The sequence below is a fragment of the Heloderma suspectum genome, chromosome 5 (genome assembly GCF_057233095.1).
Source record: "Heloderma suspectum isolate Gila_16-S chromosome 5, 16-S_ref, whole genome shotgun sequence".
NCBI classification, from domain to species: domain Eukaryota; kingdom Metazoa; phylum Chordata; class Lepidosauria; order Squamata; family Helodermatidae; genus Heloderma; species Heloderma suspectum.
The window spans coordinates 181323817-181341711 of NC_139462.1; the positions used below are offsets into that span (position 1 = coordinate 181323817).

Consider the following 17895-nt stretch of genomic DNA (forward strand, 5'->3'; position numbering starts at 1 on the left):
CAAACAATGGAATGAGAAGCGTGTTGAAGTATTACCTGGATTTTCATGGAATCAGTTTTGGTCCATCAGGGACACACAAAGCAAGATAAGCTGAGTGTCACCTTTAAAATCTGGTTTTCAGGGGTCACACAGTGCTTGAAAGGAACATACTTCCAGGTGGGGTGGTGGGAGTAGAACTGAATGTCATCAAACTGGAAGGGGCTGCTGAACCAATGAGAGAGACTTGTTTTCCATCTCTGTCCAGGCTCCCTGCTGCTATTACATTATTATGAATGGAGAGCAACTAATTTTCCCCATGTGTGCAGATTTCCCTGAAGAAGCCAAAATCCCCAGTTCTCCAGTGCAGCATCTGAAGGCTCCCTCTACGAGCTTTCCCCCACCCCAATTTTGCTGCATTCTAGCAATCTGCCATGGAGTTATTGCTCCCACTCCATTTTTCCCGATGTGTGCACATTTGCCTATTGCTTCCAACCCCTGCTTCTCCATTTCTCCTTCTCCCTGCTCACGATGAGAAGCTCCCATAAACCTGAAAGATCGTTACTGCGATAAAGTGGAGAAGGGATTTTACATAACAACGGAGAAACGACTTTACATCAGAGAAACTACAGAACATCAAAGAAGCACAACATCGCAGTAGCGATTTAAGAGAGCAAGGAGAAGTGAAAGAGCGCTTTAGGGCAAGTTACTAAAATTAGCCTTTAACCCTTTCACTGCAGGGGAGCAAGATTTATTTCTTACTTCTGAGTAAACATGCACAGAAGGGGGGTATGTTAAAGATTAAAAGCAGGCTACCTAAGGTGAATGAGTGTCCCTGCTATTGTGGTAATGAGAGGGGTCGCTGCTGCGCTCCTGAGGATTTTCTCAATAGGAAAAACTACTTCCATTGGAGAAACGAGGCAATGGGGCATCCCACCCCCTTGACTACATCACTGCCAGGTCACGGAGGCACGCCCAGGATTTAATGCAGGGGGACGTGGCACGCTGTGGTAAAACTACCAGGGAGCCGCTTTCAGTAAAAAAAAGAGTAAAAGGAGTTTCAGAAAATGCGGCTTTTCAAGAGGGAAGCGACTGATTGGTAGCAGATTGGTGATGATGGCATGTGTTGTGAAGGAGCTCAGACTGCTCTAACTTTGCACTAAATCGCTCGTGAAGACAGCCCTCTTGATAGGGATAGACTGGCCATGGTTATCCATGCTCTGGTAATATCTTGTTTGGATTACTTCATTATATGGTGGTGCCTTTGAATTCATTCCAAAAACCATTGTTAAGGCAAAATGTAGCTGCCAGAATTTTTTACAGTTCATTCAGAATATATTTCACAAGTCTTGAAAGAATGTTCAAAACCTGAATAGGTTAAAAATTCATGGGGAGGGAGCACTTCTGCCCTTCCTTTCTCCTCATCATGTTTTGTCACCCTCTGCTTGTGGAGGGCAACAATCTGAAGAGGAGAGCCTCTGGATCATTGGAGAGCCCCCATGGATAGAGCAGGGTATCCTCTTCAGACTGTCCCCTTCCATAAATAGAGGGTAACGAAACATGACAAGGGGCAGTTGTGGAGTTGGAGCACCTCTCTCCTTGCGTGTTTACCCTATTCTAATTTAGAATACCTGAATATGGCTGTTGTGGCATCAAGATTTAACATTGTGCTCTAAATTTCCATTGAGTTTAGAGATTGCTCTGATTGTATTGTTTCATGTGGTGTACATCAAAATCAGAAGTTTATTCACAAGTAAGCTCCACCACTGCACTACAACTTATTCCCATGTAAATGTGGTTAGAATTACAGCCTCAATCTTTTTTACTTCTGTCCTTTTTGTTTTGTTTTGTTAGGAGAAGCTGCATTGGTTCTGAACTCGTGGACTGGCTTTTAAAGCGCTGTCCTTTCATTAAGAGCAGATCTACAGCAGCTGGTGTATGGCAGCTCCTACTGAATATGGGAATTGTGTTATCAGGTCAGTTTTATGAAAGCAAGTCGAACCTGTTCTAGGAAGGTTTTCAATTTCCTTTGCTCTCCTTGTCTTTCTCTGAGCATTAGATTTATGATGCTTACAAAGGAAGAACGGAAAACCCCCAATATCTCTTGTAATGAAACTGGGCTCTCACAGTGCTTCATTGCTGTATATTTTTGTTTCGCATGTGATCTTTCATATCCTGAATAATTATGATGAGAGATTTACTAGATATTTTTGCCTATGGAAACACTTGCCAGTTTCCAGAATGTAATGGTTTTCTGCCCCTGTTCTGTTCTTAACCAGTGGCTAGCTACTGGGGAACAGAAAGATCACTAGTTCACCATATGATTATGGTATTTTTAGTATATGGAAAAATAATATTTTACTGAAGAATCACATATTATTCCCCTGTTTACCTCCACATCCTCTTTCATCACCTTCCTCTGTTGCTCCCCTTGTGTCAGATTTTAGATTGTAAGCTTTTCAGGGCAGGTAGCTGTCCTCTTGTATTCTAAGGTGTCATGCATACTGATAGCACTTTATTGATAAATAAGTCATGGATAAATTCATAGAATCATAGGGTTGGAAGGGGCCTACAAGACCATCGAGTCCAACCCCCTGCTCATTGCAGGAAGCCTGATTCCCAAGCAGTCTCCCATCCAAGTACTAACCAGGGCTGACCCTGCTTAGCTTCCGAGATCAGAAGAGATCAGGCAAATGCATTGAAGGATGGCTTTGCTAAGGAGCATGCTTTATCTTCACATCTTCTCTCCTGTCACTATCTCCCACACTCACAATCATCTCTCAATATCCAGTTTATTACCAAGTCCTGCTTCCCCTTCCTTCTTGACAAACTGTGGTCCTTTTCCATTTATTACTGAACCCCCGATCATCTCTCATTTAGACTGTAATTCTTTTCATGTTGGTTCTCCCTTCTGGCAAATGTCTTGTCCCCAGACGTCTCAGAATGACCTGTTTAAATTTCTTTCATTGTTATGATTGTGTCCGCTCCATTCTTTAAGGCTTCATGTTGCTTCTACATAAGTTTCCATTTCCTTGGGCTAACATTTAAAGCACTCTGAGTCTCTCCAGCTGACTGTAGCCTGATTTGTACATACCCTTTGCAGTATGGTAGCTGCTTTAGAATTCAATTTATGATGGCTGCTCCAACAGCAAGCTGTTTGTGTGCAATTGCGTATTATGTAGTTCCAACCATGCTAAAGCAGTTGTTCTTTTTGGTAACTGCTTGCATTGGCATTTTTGATGTTGCATGTTACCATGCTTGCTTGGGACACTTGTCTTAACATATCCATGAATGACAGAAGAATTTAGCTTCAATGTGTGTTAAGGGAACCATTTCCTGATGTGACCCCAGCTTTATTATGCTCTGGAGGACTGGCTGCCGTCTCCTAAAGAAAATGCAGACAACTGAGTGTGTGTAACTGGGATTGCTTAGCCTGGGGACCAGGGTGCCCTTGTAAGATATCCACAAGGAGTTAGTGGAGATGAGATCAGAGCTTTGCAGAAAATGAAAGATTTAGTAATGAAACATAACTCAACAATCGTTGTTACAAATAATAAAAGGGTTAACTATGATTGACTGGTGAAGGCATCTCACAAGAGAGGAAAAAGCAGAGGAGAGGTTTGAGGGAGGTTTGAGTTTTGATTGCATAGCATGAATTCTGGCCTTGGCGGAGGGGAAAGAGGGAGGGGAAGTTACAATATAATTTGGAGGAAATGGAGTAAGAAAATTTAAAAATGAGGACAGAGACAGTTATTACTGATCTCTTATGTTCTGTCTAGTTCCCAGGGAGTAGTGGTGATCCAAGGAAGCTGTCAACCCTCACTGAAGAGGGGATTGTGTGGAACAGAAAGGGGAGCAATGCTCCAATGAACCCTGCAGAGAGAAAGGAAATATGGGAGATTTCAGTGAAGGAATCCTCATGGAAGGGAATGGAACTCCGGGAAGTCTTGAAATGCAAAGGGATTTATAGACTTGTGCATTTACAGCCGATTGTACCTGGAGGTTGGTAGTCCTAAAGGGGAGATCTCCATGTAAATGCAAACAAAAGCATTGCTTAACAAAAGACACATCTGTGAGGTAATGTACATCCTATTGCTGATTAGGGATGTGTGAAAAATTTGCTTGGTCAACTTTTTAAAAAATGTATTTATCCAATTTGCATCTCCTGGACTGGAATGCGGTTTGCAGTCAGTACACTTCTGAGCTTGTGATGCATTTGACAATATGTGCACACGTGCAAAGAAAAATGCATACATTTCTAAGGTGCACACAAGGTGCACACTTTAGTCAGTAGGTGCATGTGTCCAAAAAATGCATACATTTAAAAATGTGTACATTAATACATACATCACCAAAAACGCATACATGCATTTTTGTATTGATTTTGTTTTGTTAAATTGCAAGCTCATGTGGAAATGGGAAGAATGAGCTTGACCTCAAAAAATGGACCATCTTGGCAAGACTGAGATTTAAAGATCTCTGATGACTGATTAGTAGGTGATACAATGAGTCCTGAATGGATTAGAATGTGAGACAGATCTGGCTTAATGCTCTGGGATCTCTGGACGTGAATAGCTTGAAGGGCTTCCTCTTTCAGTCCTCATTACTGGAGGTTACAGGGGAACTTGCAGCTAGTATATGTGATGCAGCTAGATTCTTTTCAGCCACAGTCAGTAGCTAGATCATGTTCGACTACATTCAGACAAAATGGAAATGGTTTTCAGGCAAAGCGCTCAGTGAGGAGACACATTAAAAATAGTGGTGGAACTTTGCTCTCCACCAATATGTATGAACAATATGAAGAGCCACTTTATCCAACTTCACACCTTTTTCAACTGTGCGAATAGTGGAAATGGCTGCTCCTGTCTGTAATCCATGTACAGTCCAGTTCATAGCATGGTTCTGTATGTGACCTGTATGCAAAACAGATCTTATGAAGAAAATGCAGTTGTGTATTGTCTGAACTGGCCCTCAGTTATACACTGAAGTGAAATTACTTGAGGAATTTCTAAACACTTACTTCGACTGCATCTTTTGATTTTGTGGCAAGCTGTTAAAAAAAACTTTCTAAGATTCATTGATTATTTTTTCTTCTTTTTCAACAGTGGATAGACAGATTTATTTTCAAGACAAGTACGTTCTCTACCAATTCTCAGCTGATAAGTGTATGTATTCACATCTTCACATATTCTGTGAATATGAAGGAGAAGATGGATGGAAAAATGGTGTGAAACTTTTACTGCAGCTAGTGCCTGTTATTCCTCCAAGGATTAATACATGCAATCTGTAAGTATGTTTTCTGTAACTACTCTTGCTTAATGATCTGCAGTATATGAATTATATCAGGGGTCCATAACCTTTTTTTATCCCAAGGGCTTCATGTGATCCTGATTTGGGGGGCCACACATGCATGTACATGCGCACACACATATAAACATATGCATCCTGAAGTCAAAAAGATTGCAATAGCTGCCATGTGGCTTTCCACACACTTATAATGCATCCCTGTAGAATTACAATCCCCAACAAGCAAAGCATTTAAAAAACAAAACAAAACAAACCACACACACGACTGTGCCATTAAATATATTGGTTCTTGTCGTGCTCCTTTGGCTCCTTACTAGTGGGTTTGAAGGGGATGTAGGCCTTGAAAAGATTACAAGTCCAGTAATCACAAGCTCACTTCACATGAGCTACACTACTATCCTCCTGGGAGCCCAGGTGGTCAGAATCTGTGGCAACAACACATTCCCCTCCAGTACCTGGCTCTCTCACATACCTGTGTACCAAAGGAGAAGACACACTCATCCTTATGGACCTGTTCCTGGCCTTGGGTGCCCTGATGGATGGCAGCACAGATAGTAGCACTTTGTTCAGCTTTGCCATGACAGGTCCTTTCTCCAACACCACCCACAGTCAACCCCTAGTCATCAGAGAATGTTGTATACCAGGCTTCTCCAGCCAATGAGTGCAGCCCAAAGGCAAGGTGGAGTCTAATCCTTAAACCCCTGAAATGCAAACTACTTTGTTTGATCTGTTGTCTTCCTGGCAGAATGGCAGAAGCAGTGGGGGGGGGATTTGGTGTGGGTTCTCATGGGGGTCCATACATAAGGCCTTGGGGGCCACTTATGGCACGTAGGTTGTGCACCCCTGGATTATATATAATTACCAAGGGGGCTGTTGCCTATGAAAGTTCCTACCATAATATATTACTTATACTGTAAGGGGCCACATGCTACTCTTTTTTCTTTGTTTTTATCCAAATCAGGCTAGAAGGTTACAGCTGTCTGATTATCTGTAGGGAGCAATCATGCAGGACGTAAATCATGCATTAGATGAGCCATACACTATTGGATGCTTTCATAAAAACCCATTTATTTATGCTTGAGCTAATATTATATCTTGAAATGTTCACAAGTAAGGACTTGAGTAAACAATGGTGGTGAAGTCATGGAGCTGAAGAAAGGGGAGGACAAGGGCTGGGGACCAGGCTTAGGGACAGAAGAAGCAGAGCTGTTGGTATATACAGCATACATAGATACTATGAGATACATAGATGGAAGAAAAAAGAGGCCTTCTCGGATCTAGTCCTGGAAGCCAAGAGGCATTAAGGAAAGGATGTGCATTTCACAAGCTGGCTTGAATCAGCTAGCCCAGCCCACTATAGAAAGAGGGTGTCAGAGCAAAGCTGAGGTTAGGCTGAGCCTCAGTTGGTCTAGCTAGGCACCATCTGTGGGTCATGACAGGGTGGCAAGATGAGAACAAATCCTGGTTCAGCTCAGATCTCACCATTCTTCTTTCTCCTTAGAATGAAAGAATGTATTTCCTTTGGCTGCAATTCCTGAAATCTCAGCATATGCCACTGTAAAGGCTGCTAAATCAAAACTGAGGCTAGAAGATCATACTCTGGCTTTAACAGCAGGTTTTCTTCTTAATCTAGGCATGTTTGAATAAAATAAAAGTACTTGGTTGAAATGATCTTAGAAACACTTTAATTAGCTATGTTATGTCATGCTTTGGTCATAATATGCACCCAGTTTGTGCACCCAGTCTCACTCTTTCTTTAGTTTAAGTGCATCAGTCTAACTGGAGCAGTTCTTGACTGTTCCTCAGCCTCAGGTGTGTTCATGAGACATTTTCTATGCATTTTTAAACTTTTTGTTTTAAAAGGAACAATAGAAAAATAGAAGACACAGCTGAAACTAATGCTGAAATTTTTGTTCGCCTTACTTCTGCGGTAAGTCTTTCACAAGATTTTTCTTGACCTGATTGAAAAGTTATTTATTTGTGACAGGCTGTAATTTCACATCACAGTTCTGATACGTTGTACGTGTGATGATTTAATAGCAGTAAGTTAACGTTGCAGTATATTTATAGCCTAGACTTAAACGGTAAGGGGTTTTCGTGGCAGCTAACAATTAAAACAATAGTAATTGATATTAAAATATAAAAAAGCAGAACATTAAAACTGAGAGTTATTAAAACTACATGAACCCAGAGTCAGGAGGATCAAAATGCTAGGACTAATGAAAGGTTAGTGGCATCAAAAAGGTAAGGAAGTAGGCATCAGGCAAGCTTCTTTGGGGAGGTCATTCCAAAGATTGGGCAGCACCACCTCAGACAGGGACAGAGAGCATTCTTGGACTGCCACCTGCCTCACCTCAGACCTGAAGGGCTTCCAATGGTGATACCATCCGTTGTGTTTATTATCCAGAATGGTATTATATTAGCTGCTACTAGAGTATACTATATTGCATATTTAAAATAATGGCTGGCATGTGCCACAGTCCACTGTAGCTTAAATAAGCTACAGTGGGGTGATTTGATTGTGTGAACCATGTCAATAAGAGGGATACCACTGAGGGAAACCTCTGCAAGGTCAAGGGAATGTAATTGTGCCTGCAGTCTTGAGAGTGCCATCTGAGTACTCCCACCCATTGTAATTGGATTATCTCGCCCAACTGAGGATAAATTCTCACCTGTAGAACAATTATGTTAAACCTGGTCTGAGGAAACAAAGTTCCTTTTATGGTTGTGAGCTAAGCCAAATTGACATACCAAGTCAAATTGTGCAAAATATTTGCAGACGTCACAGAATGCTTCTTGTCTACCATGGCAAGAGTGACTACCCTCACTCCTGGAAAAGCAGCTGCTCCACCTGTCCCTATGATTTCCATCAGAAAGGACTCAGAAAAGAAAGCAGGTCTGTTTGATGCACCATCAGTCAATTAGCAGGTGGAAATGCTGTTCTTGGATTCTGAGGGTATTCCTGGTAATCAGCAGGAACAAATCAGCACCAATGGTTTGCTGAAATAGGCTGGAGTGATATTATCTGAGCAGATCTCGGATATAATGTGTTATTTATTAATATTGGAAAACCTTCTAAAGCATAGGGAGGTGGTTCAGGTCACAGTCCTGCTCTGCTGTCATCCTATACTGTGCTTGCCCAGCTTTTCTTCTCTGAGCTTTCCCAACCCCTGCCTTCTGAGTCCAATCCACAAGTTGTGCAAACATCTGTCTGCTTTGTAATAAATTGTTGATACAAGTACCATATACGTTGACTGGAAGACTCACTCCTTTCCCCTGCTTGGGTGTTCTACTTCTTGTCATGATGCACCATGACATTAGGTTAAGGGGCATTTCCTTGTAGGTAAGGGGAGAACAGTGGTGGCCCCCACTCTGTGGAATTCCCTCCCTAGTGACCTCCGCCATGCCCCCTCTTTGATGAGCTTCTGCTGGGCTTTGAAAACCTGGCTGTTCAGGTGGGCGTTTGGGGTGGGTTAGGGTTTTTTAGAGCAGTGTTGTTTTGTTTAGTTGATTATGTAAATTTGTTGTATTTTGTGTTGTTTTTTTGTATTGTACACCGCCTAGAGTGGCTGGGTAGCTGGCCAGATGGGTGGCTAATACATCTAATAAATAAAATCAAAATAAATAAATCAGGGCAGTCGCCTTGGATGCCAAATTCTGGGGGTGCCAAAAGGATCCCCTGAAGATGGTGGTGGTACTTCAACTCTTTCCCCATGCTAGCTGCCTGCTCATCTGTGCTGCCCAGAGAGCCTGAATACTGGCCCAGTCTCTCTCTCTGAGGACTCACCCAGAGTGAGAGATTAATCAGGTGGGTGGGTTATCTGTAGACTTGTGACAGCCACACAAAGCAGTTGACATGGCTCTCCAGAGAATGGGCCAGGGCCGAATGCCATGCATTGAGGGGTCCTTTCTTAAGGTGAGGCATTCTGGATGTGAAGATAACCTGTGCTGTTTTGACACAGGCGATCTCCAGGGCCACCTCACCCAGAATGCCTGGCTTTATTGTTGTTGTTGTTATTAACAACAACAACAATAACATTTCTATACTGCCCCATAGGTGAAGCTCTCTGGGCGGTTTATAAAGATTAAAACATTATAAGTACAATATCCAAAATTTTAAATATAAAAACACACAAACAGACAATATACACAAAGACAACTGTATATCTAAAAACAACTTTAAGCAATGAGCAAAACTATAGAACAAATCCAGGATCAATTAAAACTCGCCAAATGCCTGGGCAAAAAGTCTTGACCTGGAGCTGAAAAGATAACAGTGGCACCAGGTGGGCCTCATCAAGGAGAACATTTCACAATTGGGGGCCCACCACCGAGAAGGCCCTCTCCCTTGTTGCTGTCTTCCTAGCCTCCCTTGGAGTAGGCACCAGAGGAGGACCTTAGATGTTGAGTGTAGTGTATGGGTATGTTTGAGCCAGGAGAGGCACTCCATCAGGTATTGTGGTCCCGAGCCATGTAAGACTTTATAGCTTTAGGGAAAGATCCTTCAAAGCATTGCACAGATGGGGAGGCAGGCAGTGGGGAGAGTAAAGAAGAGGAGAAGGAGAATGGGTAGTTGTTGAAGAATAGGAGGTTGAAGTGAGGGTGGCAGGGAGAGAATAAAAGCATGGCCGGGGGTGGGGGAGCAAAGAGAGGGGGTGGTGGTGGCATGTTCACTCAAGTGCTAAAATACCACCTAGATGAGAACACATGGTAACAAAGGCATGAAAGCACCAGTCCTCCTTTTTATCATTTGGACTTCTTGGACATGGAACTAGGAGTCTTAACGTCATACAAAATTTCCACAAAATAAATCAAGGTCTGCCTTTATCAGTGTTACACACAAACGGATTGTTTGCCAAGTTAAACAGTGTAATAATAACTGATACATACAGTCAGGGCCAGAAATATTGGAACAAGGATAACTGTTTTGGCAGTTGGCCTCTGTACACCACCACATTGAAATTGGAAAGAAACACGCCCAGATATGAGCGAAGTCAGGACTTTCAGCTGTAATTCAAGGGGTTTGACAAAAGGGGGGCACTAACCATTCAGGAAATACAGCCAGTGGCATACACCCCCCCCCATTGTTGGTGGCTTATAAGTAATGGAACAAACCAACATCATTTCAAACTTAAGGATCGCCTTTAATACCTGGATGAAAATCCTTTGCAGTCAATGACTGCCTGAAGTCTGGAACCCATGGACATGACCAAATGCTGAGTTTCCTTTCTCGAGATGCTTTGCCAGGCCTTTACTGCAGCTGCCTTCAGCTGCTGCTTGTTTGTGGGTCTTTCTGCCTTCAGTCTTGTTTTCAGTAAGTGAAAAGCATGCTCTGTTGGGTGGAAATCAGGTGACTGACTTGGCCATTGAAGAACATCCCACTTCTTTGCCTTGAGAAACTCTTGGCTAGCTTTTGCTCTATGTTTTGGGTCATTATCCATCTGCAGTACGAAGCGGCGTCCTATCAGTTTGGCAGCATTCGGCTGAATCTGAGCAGAAAGTATAGCCCTATACAATTCAGAATTCATCCTGCTGCTTTTATCAGCAGTCAGGTCATCAATAAACAGCAGTGACCCGGTTCCATTGGCAGCCATACATGTCCATGCCATAACACTGCCTCCACCATGTTTGACAGATGGTACAAGTTAATCTTGGTTTCATCAGTCCAAAGAATCTTATTCCAGAACTGGGCAGGCTTTTTTAGGTGTTTGCTGGCAAAGGCTAATCTGGCCTTTCTGTTCTTAAGCATTACCAGTGGTTTGCACCTTGTTGTGAAGTCTCTGTATTTATATTCATAAAGCCGTCTCTTGACTGTAGATGTTGACAATGACATGCTTACCTCCACAAGAGCGTTCTTAATCTGGCTAGATGTTGTGAAAGGGTTCCTCTTCACCATGAGCAGAATTCTGTGGTCATCCATTTTAGTTGTCTTCCGTGGTCTGCCAGGCTTTTTGCTGTTGCTGAGCTTGCCAGTTAATTCCTTCTTTTTCAGGATGTTCCAAACTGTTGTGTTGGCCACTCCCACTGTTTTTGCTATCTCTCTGATGAGTTTATTTTGTTTCCTCGGGCTAATGATGGCCTCCTTCACTCGCATGGACACCTCTTTGAACCTCATGTTGGGAGTTCCAGTGAACAGCTACCAAACGCAAATGTAACACTCAGAACCACCTCCAGGCCTTTTGTCTGCTTGATTGGTCATGGGGTACCCAGGAAACAGGCCACACCTGGCCATGCAGCTGCTTGTCAGCCATTCGTTCCATTACTTATGAGCCACCAACGATGGGGGTGTGTGCATGCCACTAGCTGTCCTTCCTGAATGGTTACTGCCCCCCTTTTGTCAAACCCCTTGAATTACAGCTGAAAGTCCTGACTTCGCTCCCATCTGGGTGTGTTTCCTTTAGGGATGTTAGAGAATTCCGCCACGGATCCCAGGGAGGCCGAATTCCAGTGAATTCGGCCCCCCGGAATCTGTGGTGGAACGGAGCAACCTGCCTCACCACTCTGTGAAAGCCCCGCAAAACGGAGTCTACCTGGCTGCGGCTCCGGCAGCGGCGGCTCCGGCAGCTCCGGCTGCTGCCAGGCTGTGGCTGCAAATGGTGGCCACTATGCTAGCCACCATTTGCCTCCCTGGCAAGCCATGATAGGCTATGTAAGTATCTACGTAGCCTATCACGGCTCAGGGCAGGGACACAAATGGTGTAGCCATTTGCATTTGTGTCTTTAGCCATGATAGGCTACGTATATATTTACATAGCCCATCGCGGCAAAAGATGGGCACAAATGGCGTAGCGGCCGCCATTTGTGCCCCTGTCTTTTGCCGTGATAGGCTACATAAATATTTACGTAGTCTATCATGGCTAAAGACACAGATGCAAATGGCGGCGGCTACGGCGGCCGCCATTTGCGTCCCTGTGCAGCCCAGCGGCCGGATGTCTGGCTGCATGTGGCCCCGGCTGGCGGCTTTGCTGAGTCGCCACAGAGCACAGCCGGCCAGGGAGGATTCCGGGGGGGGGGACAGAGCGCCTCCCCCCCACTGCGGATTGCCCAGCACGGAGCCAGGTAAGAGTTTCGTACATCCCTAGTTTCCTTTCAACTTCAGTGTGGTGGTGTACAGAGGCCAACTGCCAAAACAGTCATCCTTGTTCCAATATTTCTGGCCCTAACTGTATAATACTAATATAAATTGTAGCCACACAAACGAAAGGCAAGGTTAGGGAATAACTATTTATGTATGGATGTGTGATGTAGCTTTATTATCACATGGCACAATGCTTCGTAGTGCCAGTTAGGCATATTTTCTTGGCTTTTCCCCTGCTTACTTCCCACGGGAGTTGAGTACCTATAACATTGCTTTTGGAAGTTTTTTTTTCTCTGAACAATAGTACAAGTTTCTTTTTCTTGATGATTCAGGCTAGAACCTGTTAGTAAAGGAAATGCATACTTGTTTGAAACAATGGAAGGGCAAGGGACTTTTGAGTGATAATAGTTCTGTTGAATGGTGCCAAGTTGGTCAGATTGCAGGAAACAACTGTAGTGCAGAGGCTTCACTTTTGAATGCATCTGCAAGGCTACTAAAAGGGACTGGGCATTAGAAATACATTACTCTGGTTCTTTGTCAGCTGCACTGGCTTCTGGTCTATTTCTGGGCCCCATTCAAAGTGTTAGTTTTGACTTTTAAAGCTCTTTATGGTTTGCAACCAGGTTACATTAAGGATTGCCTGTCTCTGTATGTAACTTGACTTTGAGATATTTGTTGGAGGCTCTTTTCCATGTGCTCTTGCCAAGTGAGGTGTGATGGGTAGCTGTAGAGGAGAGGGCCTTTTTGATGGTGGCACCCCAACTCTGGAATATCATCAAAAGAGAGACTTGCCTGGTGCTTTCCTCGATGCCAGGCAAATATCTTATTTTGTCCGGCCTTTTAATCTGTTTTGCTGATTATCTTTAACCAGTTTTTATCTCAACTCTTTGTTTTTAAAGCTGCTTATATATTTTATGGTGTATATTCTTCCATTTGTATTTTAAGCCTGCTCAACCCATTTTGTTATCCACCCAGAGAATTCTGTTGAAAAGCAGGGTATAAATAGCCAAAATAAAAGAAAAGAAATAATTCACAAACACACTGTGTTAGTAACTTAGTAGCTTAATAACAGAGCAATCCTGTACTCTTATTTATGCTGGGGGTGGGGGAAGAGAAGCCAAAGCTGTGTTGGTGGTACAGCCGCTCTGTCCTATGCATGCTCAGCTTGGGCAAAGAGTAGAGAAAAACACAAATAAAAATACTGGCTGCTTTATTTGCTACGAGGCCAAGTTTAAGGTTTTGGTATTAGTGTATAAAGCCCTAAACAACCTGGGGCCAGGATACCCAAGAGACCACCTTCTCCCTTAGCAGCCTGCCCAGTCACTGGGGTCATCAGATGGCATGCTCCTGGTGGTTCTGCATGGACCTATGGCTTGATTGGAGTCCACCCGGAGAAGAGCCTTCAGTGCGGTGGCCCCTTTCTATGGAACTCCCTTCCTCTGGAGTTCAGGCATGCACCAGCATTGTATTGTTTTTGGAGCCTCCTGAAAACATCTTTATTTCAGAGAGCCTTCCTTGACTGATCAGTCATGGTTTTTACTGGTATTCTGTTGTTAAAAATAACAGCTTTTTAATATGCAGCTTTATCTTTTTACCTTTTATTGTTCATGGCTCCGGAATCTCTTTAGCTGTGGAGCAGTATATAAATGTTGTAAATAAATAAAATGAAAGTCCCAAAATAGTGTAAAAACAGCAGATATATCCATAGTGTTCCTGGAAATACCATCAGTGGCAACCAATTGGTGACAGCGCCCACACACGGAGAGAGACAATGAACTAACATGATGGGGATATGCCTGCCATATACCCCTGCATTACTACACACAGCACTCAAGACGACACCATGTTGCCCCCACTCTGTCAGTCCCAGTGGTACAGCCAACAATGGACCCAGCTACCGCAAGGCCCCATTCACCCTTCTAGGCAGGCAATTGAATCCCCTTATGCTCCTGAAAAGCACAATATATACAAAGGAAGACATGGAGCCCTTGCAAGACAGCACCCACACAGGTCCCAGGGCAGGATTCCTGCAGAGAGCACATAAAGCCCTCCTCAGGATAGGGCTCTAGACCTATGAAGAGAGAGGGAGGCAGACTTTGGCCAAGCAACCAAGGGCAGCTGCAGCTGCACTTTGCGAGCAGCAGCATTCAGCAGCTATAGGGCACGGTGCTGGGAAGTGGGAAGTTCAAGCCCACTGGGGAAGGGGCAAATACAGCCCCAGTCCCCTTTTGCATGCCAGGAGGTGGGAAGTGACATATCAGAAGAAAGACTAGTTGTTTCTGGAACTCAAATGCACACTGCAAACACCACAGGTCTCTAATTGCCTGGCCACAGCAACAAACAGGAATCAAACGTATCATGGGGCATTGACAGCTTGTTCTGCTCCATGCACCTGAGCTATAATCCTGCAGTGCACAGTGTTCACATCTAGCAAAAGGGGTGGAGGGGAGACATGGGAGGCAGTTGCAGCAGTTACCTGCAGCATACATTCCCCCTTCCGTTGCTCACCTTGCATGGGATGCTCTGTCCTGGCATCCCAGTTGTTGGAGTGGGGCTGGGTGTTTTTGTCTGGAGTCCTGAGATGAGGTACATCTTAGGGCACCAAGCAGAGGAGCATTGGCAATGTGCTCAAGCTTCCATGTGTGTTCTTAGAGCACTTTTCATACAAATAGCCTGACCTATCTTTATTGTTTCCCATCGCCAGAGTTCTGCCTTGTGAGCCCTGTATGTGCATGATATGAAGCCAGAGAGAGAGATGACTCCATGCCATGCACCCTTGGATCTGAGTTAAGGTCTCCTTATATGTGTATCAGTGAGCTATGATTGCATGCTGTGTTATCCTGTGCTCTCTTGGGTGGAATGTCATCTCTTTGGGGGCAGCTTTTAAGAATGTTACCCCTCCTATTGGAATACACTGAAGGGAATTTTCTTGCATCAGGTCTCAGGCTGGTGTAAGGTTGCACTGTCAATAGGGGTGTGGCTGTGAATTGAAGTGGTAAAGGTGTGCTGTAAGTGTGCTCCTTCCACATGCCGCCTGTGTACAACTGCACCCTGTTTTAGCTCTTCTTCTGGTGGTCTGTTTCAGGTTCTATTTGCATAGCAGGGCTTCTGCCAAATCCTAAAGTCCCACAGTCAGTGGATATTGTGTATAGGATTGTGCCCTAAGGTAGTAACTCCAGTATATTAGCAGAAATGTTATTTATTTATTTATTTCATTTCTATACCGCCTAATAGCCGAAGCTCTCTGGGCGGTTCACAAAAATTAAAACCAAACAACACACAATAAAACAATTTAAAATATATAGAACATTAAAACCACAACATAACAATACAACCACAATAAAACCTAGCAGCGGTGCAGGAGTTTAAAATACAGATTTAAAACAGCAGAGCTAAAAATTTAGAAAGCTAAAATGCTAAAATGCCTGGGAAAATAAAAAGGTCTTCACCTGGCGCCGAAAGGAATACAATGTAGGTGACAGGCAAACCTCACTAGGGAGCTCATTCCAGAGCCGGGGTGCCACAGCAGAAAAAGCCCTCCTCCTAGTAGCCACCCGCCTCACTTCCTTTGGCAGGGGCTCACGGAGAAGGGCCGCTGACAATGATCTTAAGGTCCAGGCAGGCACATATGGGAGGAGGCGATCCTTCAGGTAACCTGGCCCCAAGCCGTTAAGGGCTTTGAATGTTAACACCAGCACTTTGAATCGGGCCCGGAAATGGACTGGCAGCCAGTGCAGCTGGAAAAGTAGTGGCGTAATATGAGCTTGCAGGCCAGTCCCTGTTAACAATCTTGCTGCCCTATTTTGGACCAGCTGAAGTTTCCAGACCGTTTTCAAAGGCAGCCCCACGTATAACGCATTGCAGTAATCCAGACGAGAAGTTATCAGAGCATGGATAACTGCAGCTAGGCTATCTCTGTCCAGATAAGGGCGTAGTTGGTATACCAGCCTAAGCTGATAAAAAATGCTCCGTGCCACTGAGTTCACCTGTGCCTCAAGTGACAGTTCTGGATCCAAGAGCACTCCCAAACTACGAACCTGATCCTTTAGGGGGAGTGCAACCCCCTCCAGAGCAGGTTGAATATCACCTAGCCGGGCAGACGAACCACCCACTAACAGCACCTTCATCTTGTCTGGATTGAGTTTCAGTTTATTGGCCCTCATCCAGTCCATTACTGTGCCCAGGCCCTGATTCAGAACAGCCACTGCCTCACCTGGTTTTGATGAGAAAGAGAGGTAGAGCTGGGTGTCATCCGCATATTGATGGCACCTCAGCCCACACCTCCGGATAACCTCCCCCAGCGGTTTCATGTAGATGTTAAACAGCATGGGGGATAAAATAGAGCCCTGTGGAACCCCATGGCACAATTGCCATGGCACAGAGCAATAATCCCCCAGCACCACCTTCTGGAATCGGCCATCCAAGTAGGAGCGGAACCACTGTAGTGCAGTGCCTCCAACTCCTAACCCAGACAACCTATCCAGAAGGATACCATGGTCGATGGTATTGAAAGCTGCTGAGAGGTCCAGGAGAATCAACAGGGTCGCACTCCCCCTGTCCCTCTCCCGGCAGAGGTCATCCCACAGGGCGACCAAGGCAGTTTCCGTTCCAAAACCAGGCCTGAAGCCCGATTGAAATGGATCTAGATAATCTGTTTCATTCAACAGTGCCTGGAGCTGTCCTACAACAACCCGCTTAAGCACCTTGCCCAGGAAGGGGATGTTGGCCACTGGCCTATAATTGTTAACATCCTCTGGGTCCAGGTTAGGCTTTTTCAGGAGTGGTCTAATTACCGCCTCTTTTAAAGCGGCAGGCACCACTCCCTCTCTCAAGGAGGAATTTACAACCTCCTGGACCCAGCCAGACATCCCCTCCTTGTTTGATTTAATAAGCCATGAAGGGCAAGGGTCAAGCACACAAGTGGTCGATCGGACTTGGCCAAGCACCTTGTCCACATCCTCAGGCCTCAGTAACTGAAACTCATCCAATAAAACTGGACCAGACAGTGCTCTGAACGCCTCTACCGATGGAACTGCATTAATGGTGGTGTCCAATTCATGACGAATCTGAGCGACTTTATCCTCAAAGTGCTGTGCAAACTTGTCACAGCGTGCTACCGAGGGTTCCACCGTCTCTCTCCCTGGCCCAGAATGTAACAGGCCGTGAACCACTCGGAAAAGCTCTGCTGGACGACACTGAGAAGATGCAATGCTGGTGGAAAAGAACTGTCTCTTTGCCACCCTCACTGCCACAGAGTAGGCTTGATAGTGGGCTCTTACCTGTGTTCGGTCAGACTCAGCACGAGTTTTCCTCCACCTGCGTTCTAGCCATCTCCCCTCTTGCTTCATTGCCCTCAGCTCAGGTGTATACCAAGGAGCTGGCCAGGCTCTGCTCAGAGGGAGAGGGCGCTTGGGCACGATTGTGTCAACCGCCCGATGTCAGGGTGGACACTAAGCCCATAGAATCCCAGAGTAGTTCTGATTCTGAGGAAGAGCAGTTGCTCCTGGGAGAGGAGCGTGCTCCTTTTTCCCAGG

The 17895-nt window shown here is 44.8% G+C and overlaps 1 protein-coding gene across 1 annotated transcript in view; it reads left to right on the plus strand.

The window, feature by feature from the left end:
* The window catches only part of RAPGEF5 (Rap guanine nucleotide exchange factor 5), a 221336-nt gene that overhangs the window by 39382 nt on the left and 164059 nt on the right, over positions 1–17895 (plus strand). Inside the window, exons 4-6 of the mRNA XM_084858588.1 lie at positions 1831–1952; positions 5082–5262; positions 7147–7213. Coding sequence (XP_084714714.1) covers positions 1831–1952; positions 5082–5262; positions 7147–7213 — 370 coding nt within the window. The remainder of the gene's footprint in view (positions 1–1830; positions 1953–5081; positions 5263–7146; positions 7214–17895) is intronic.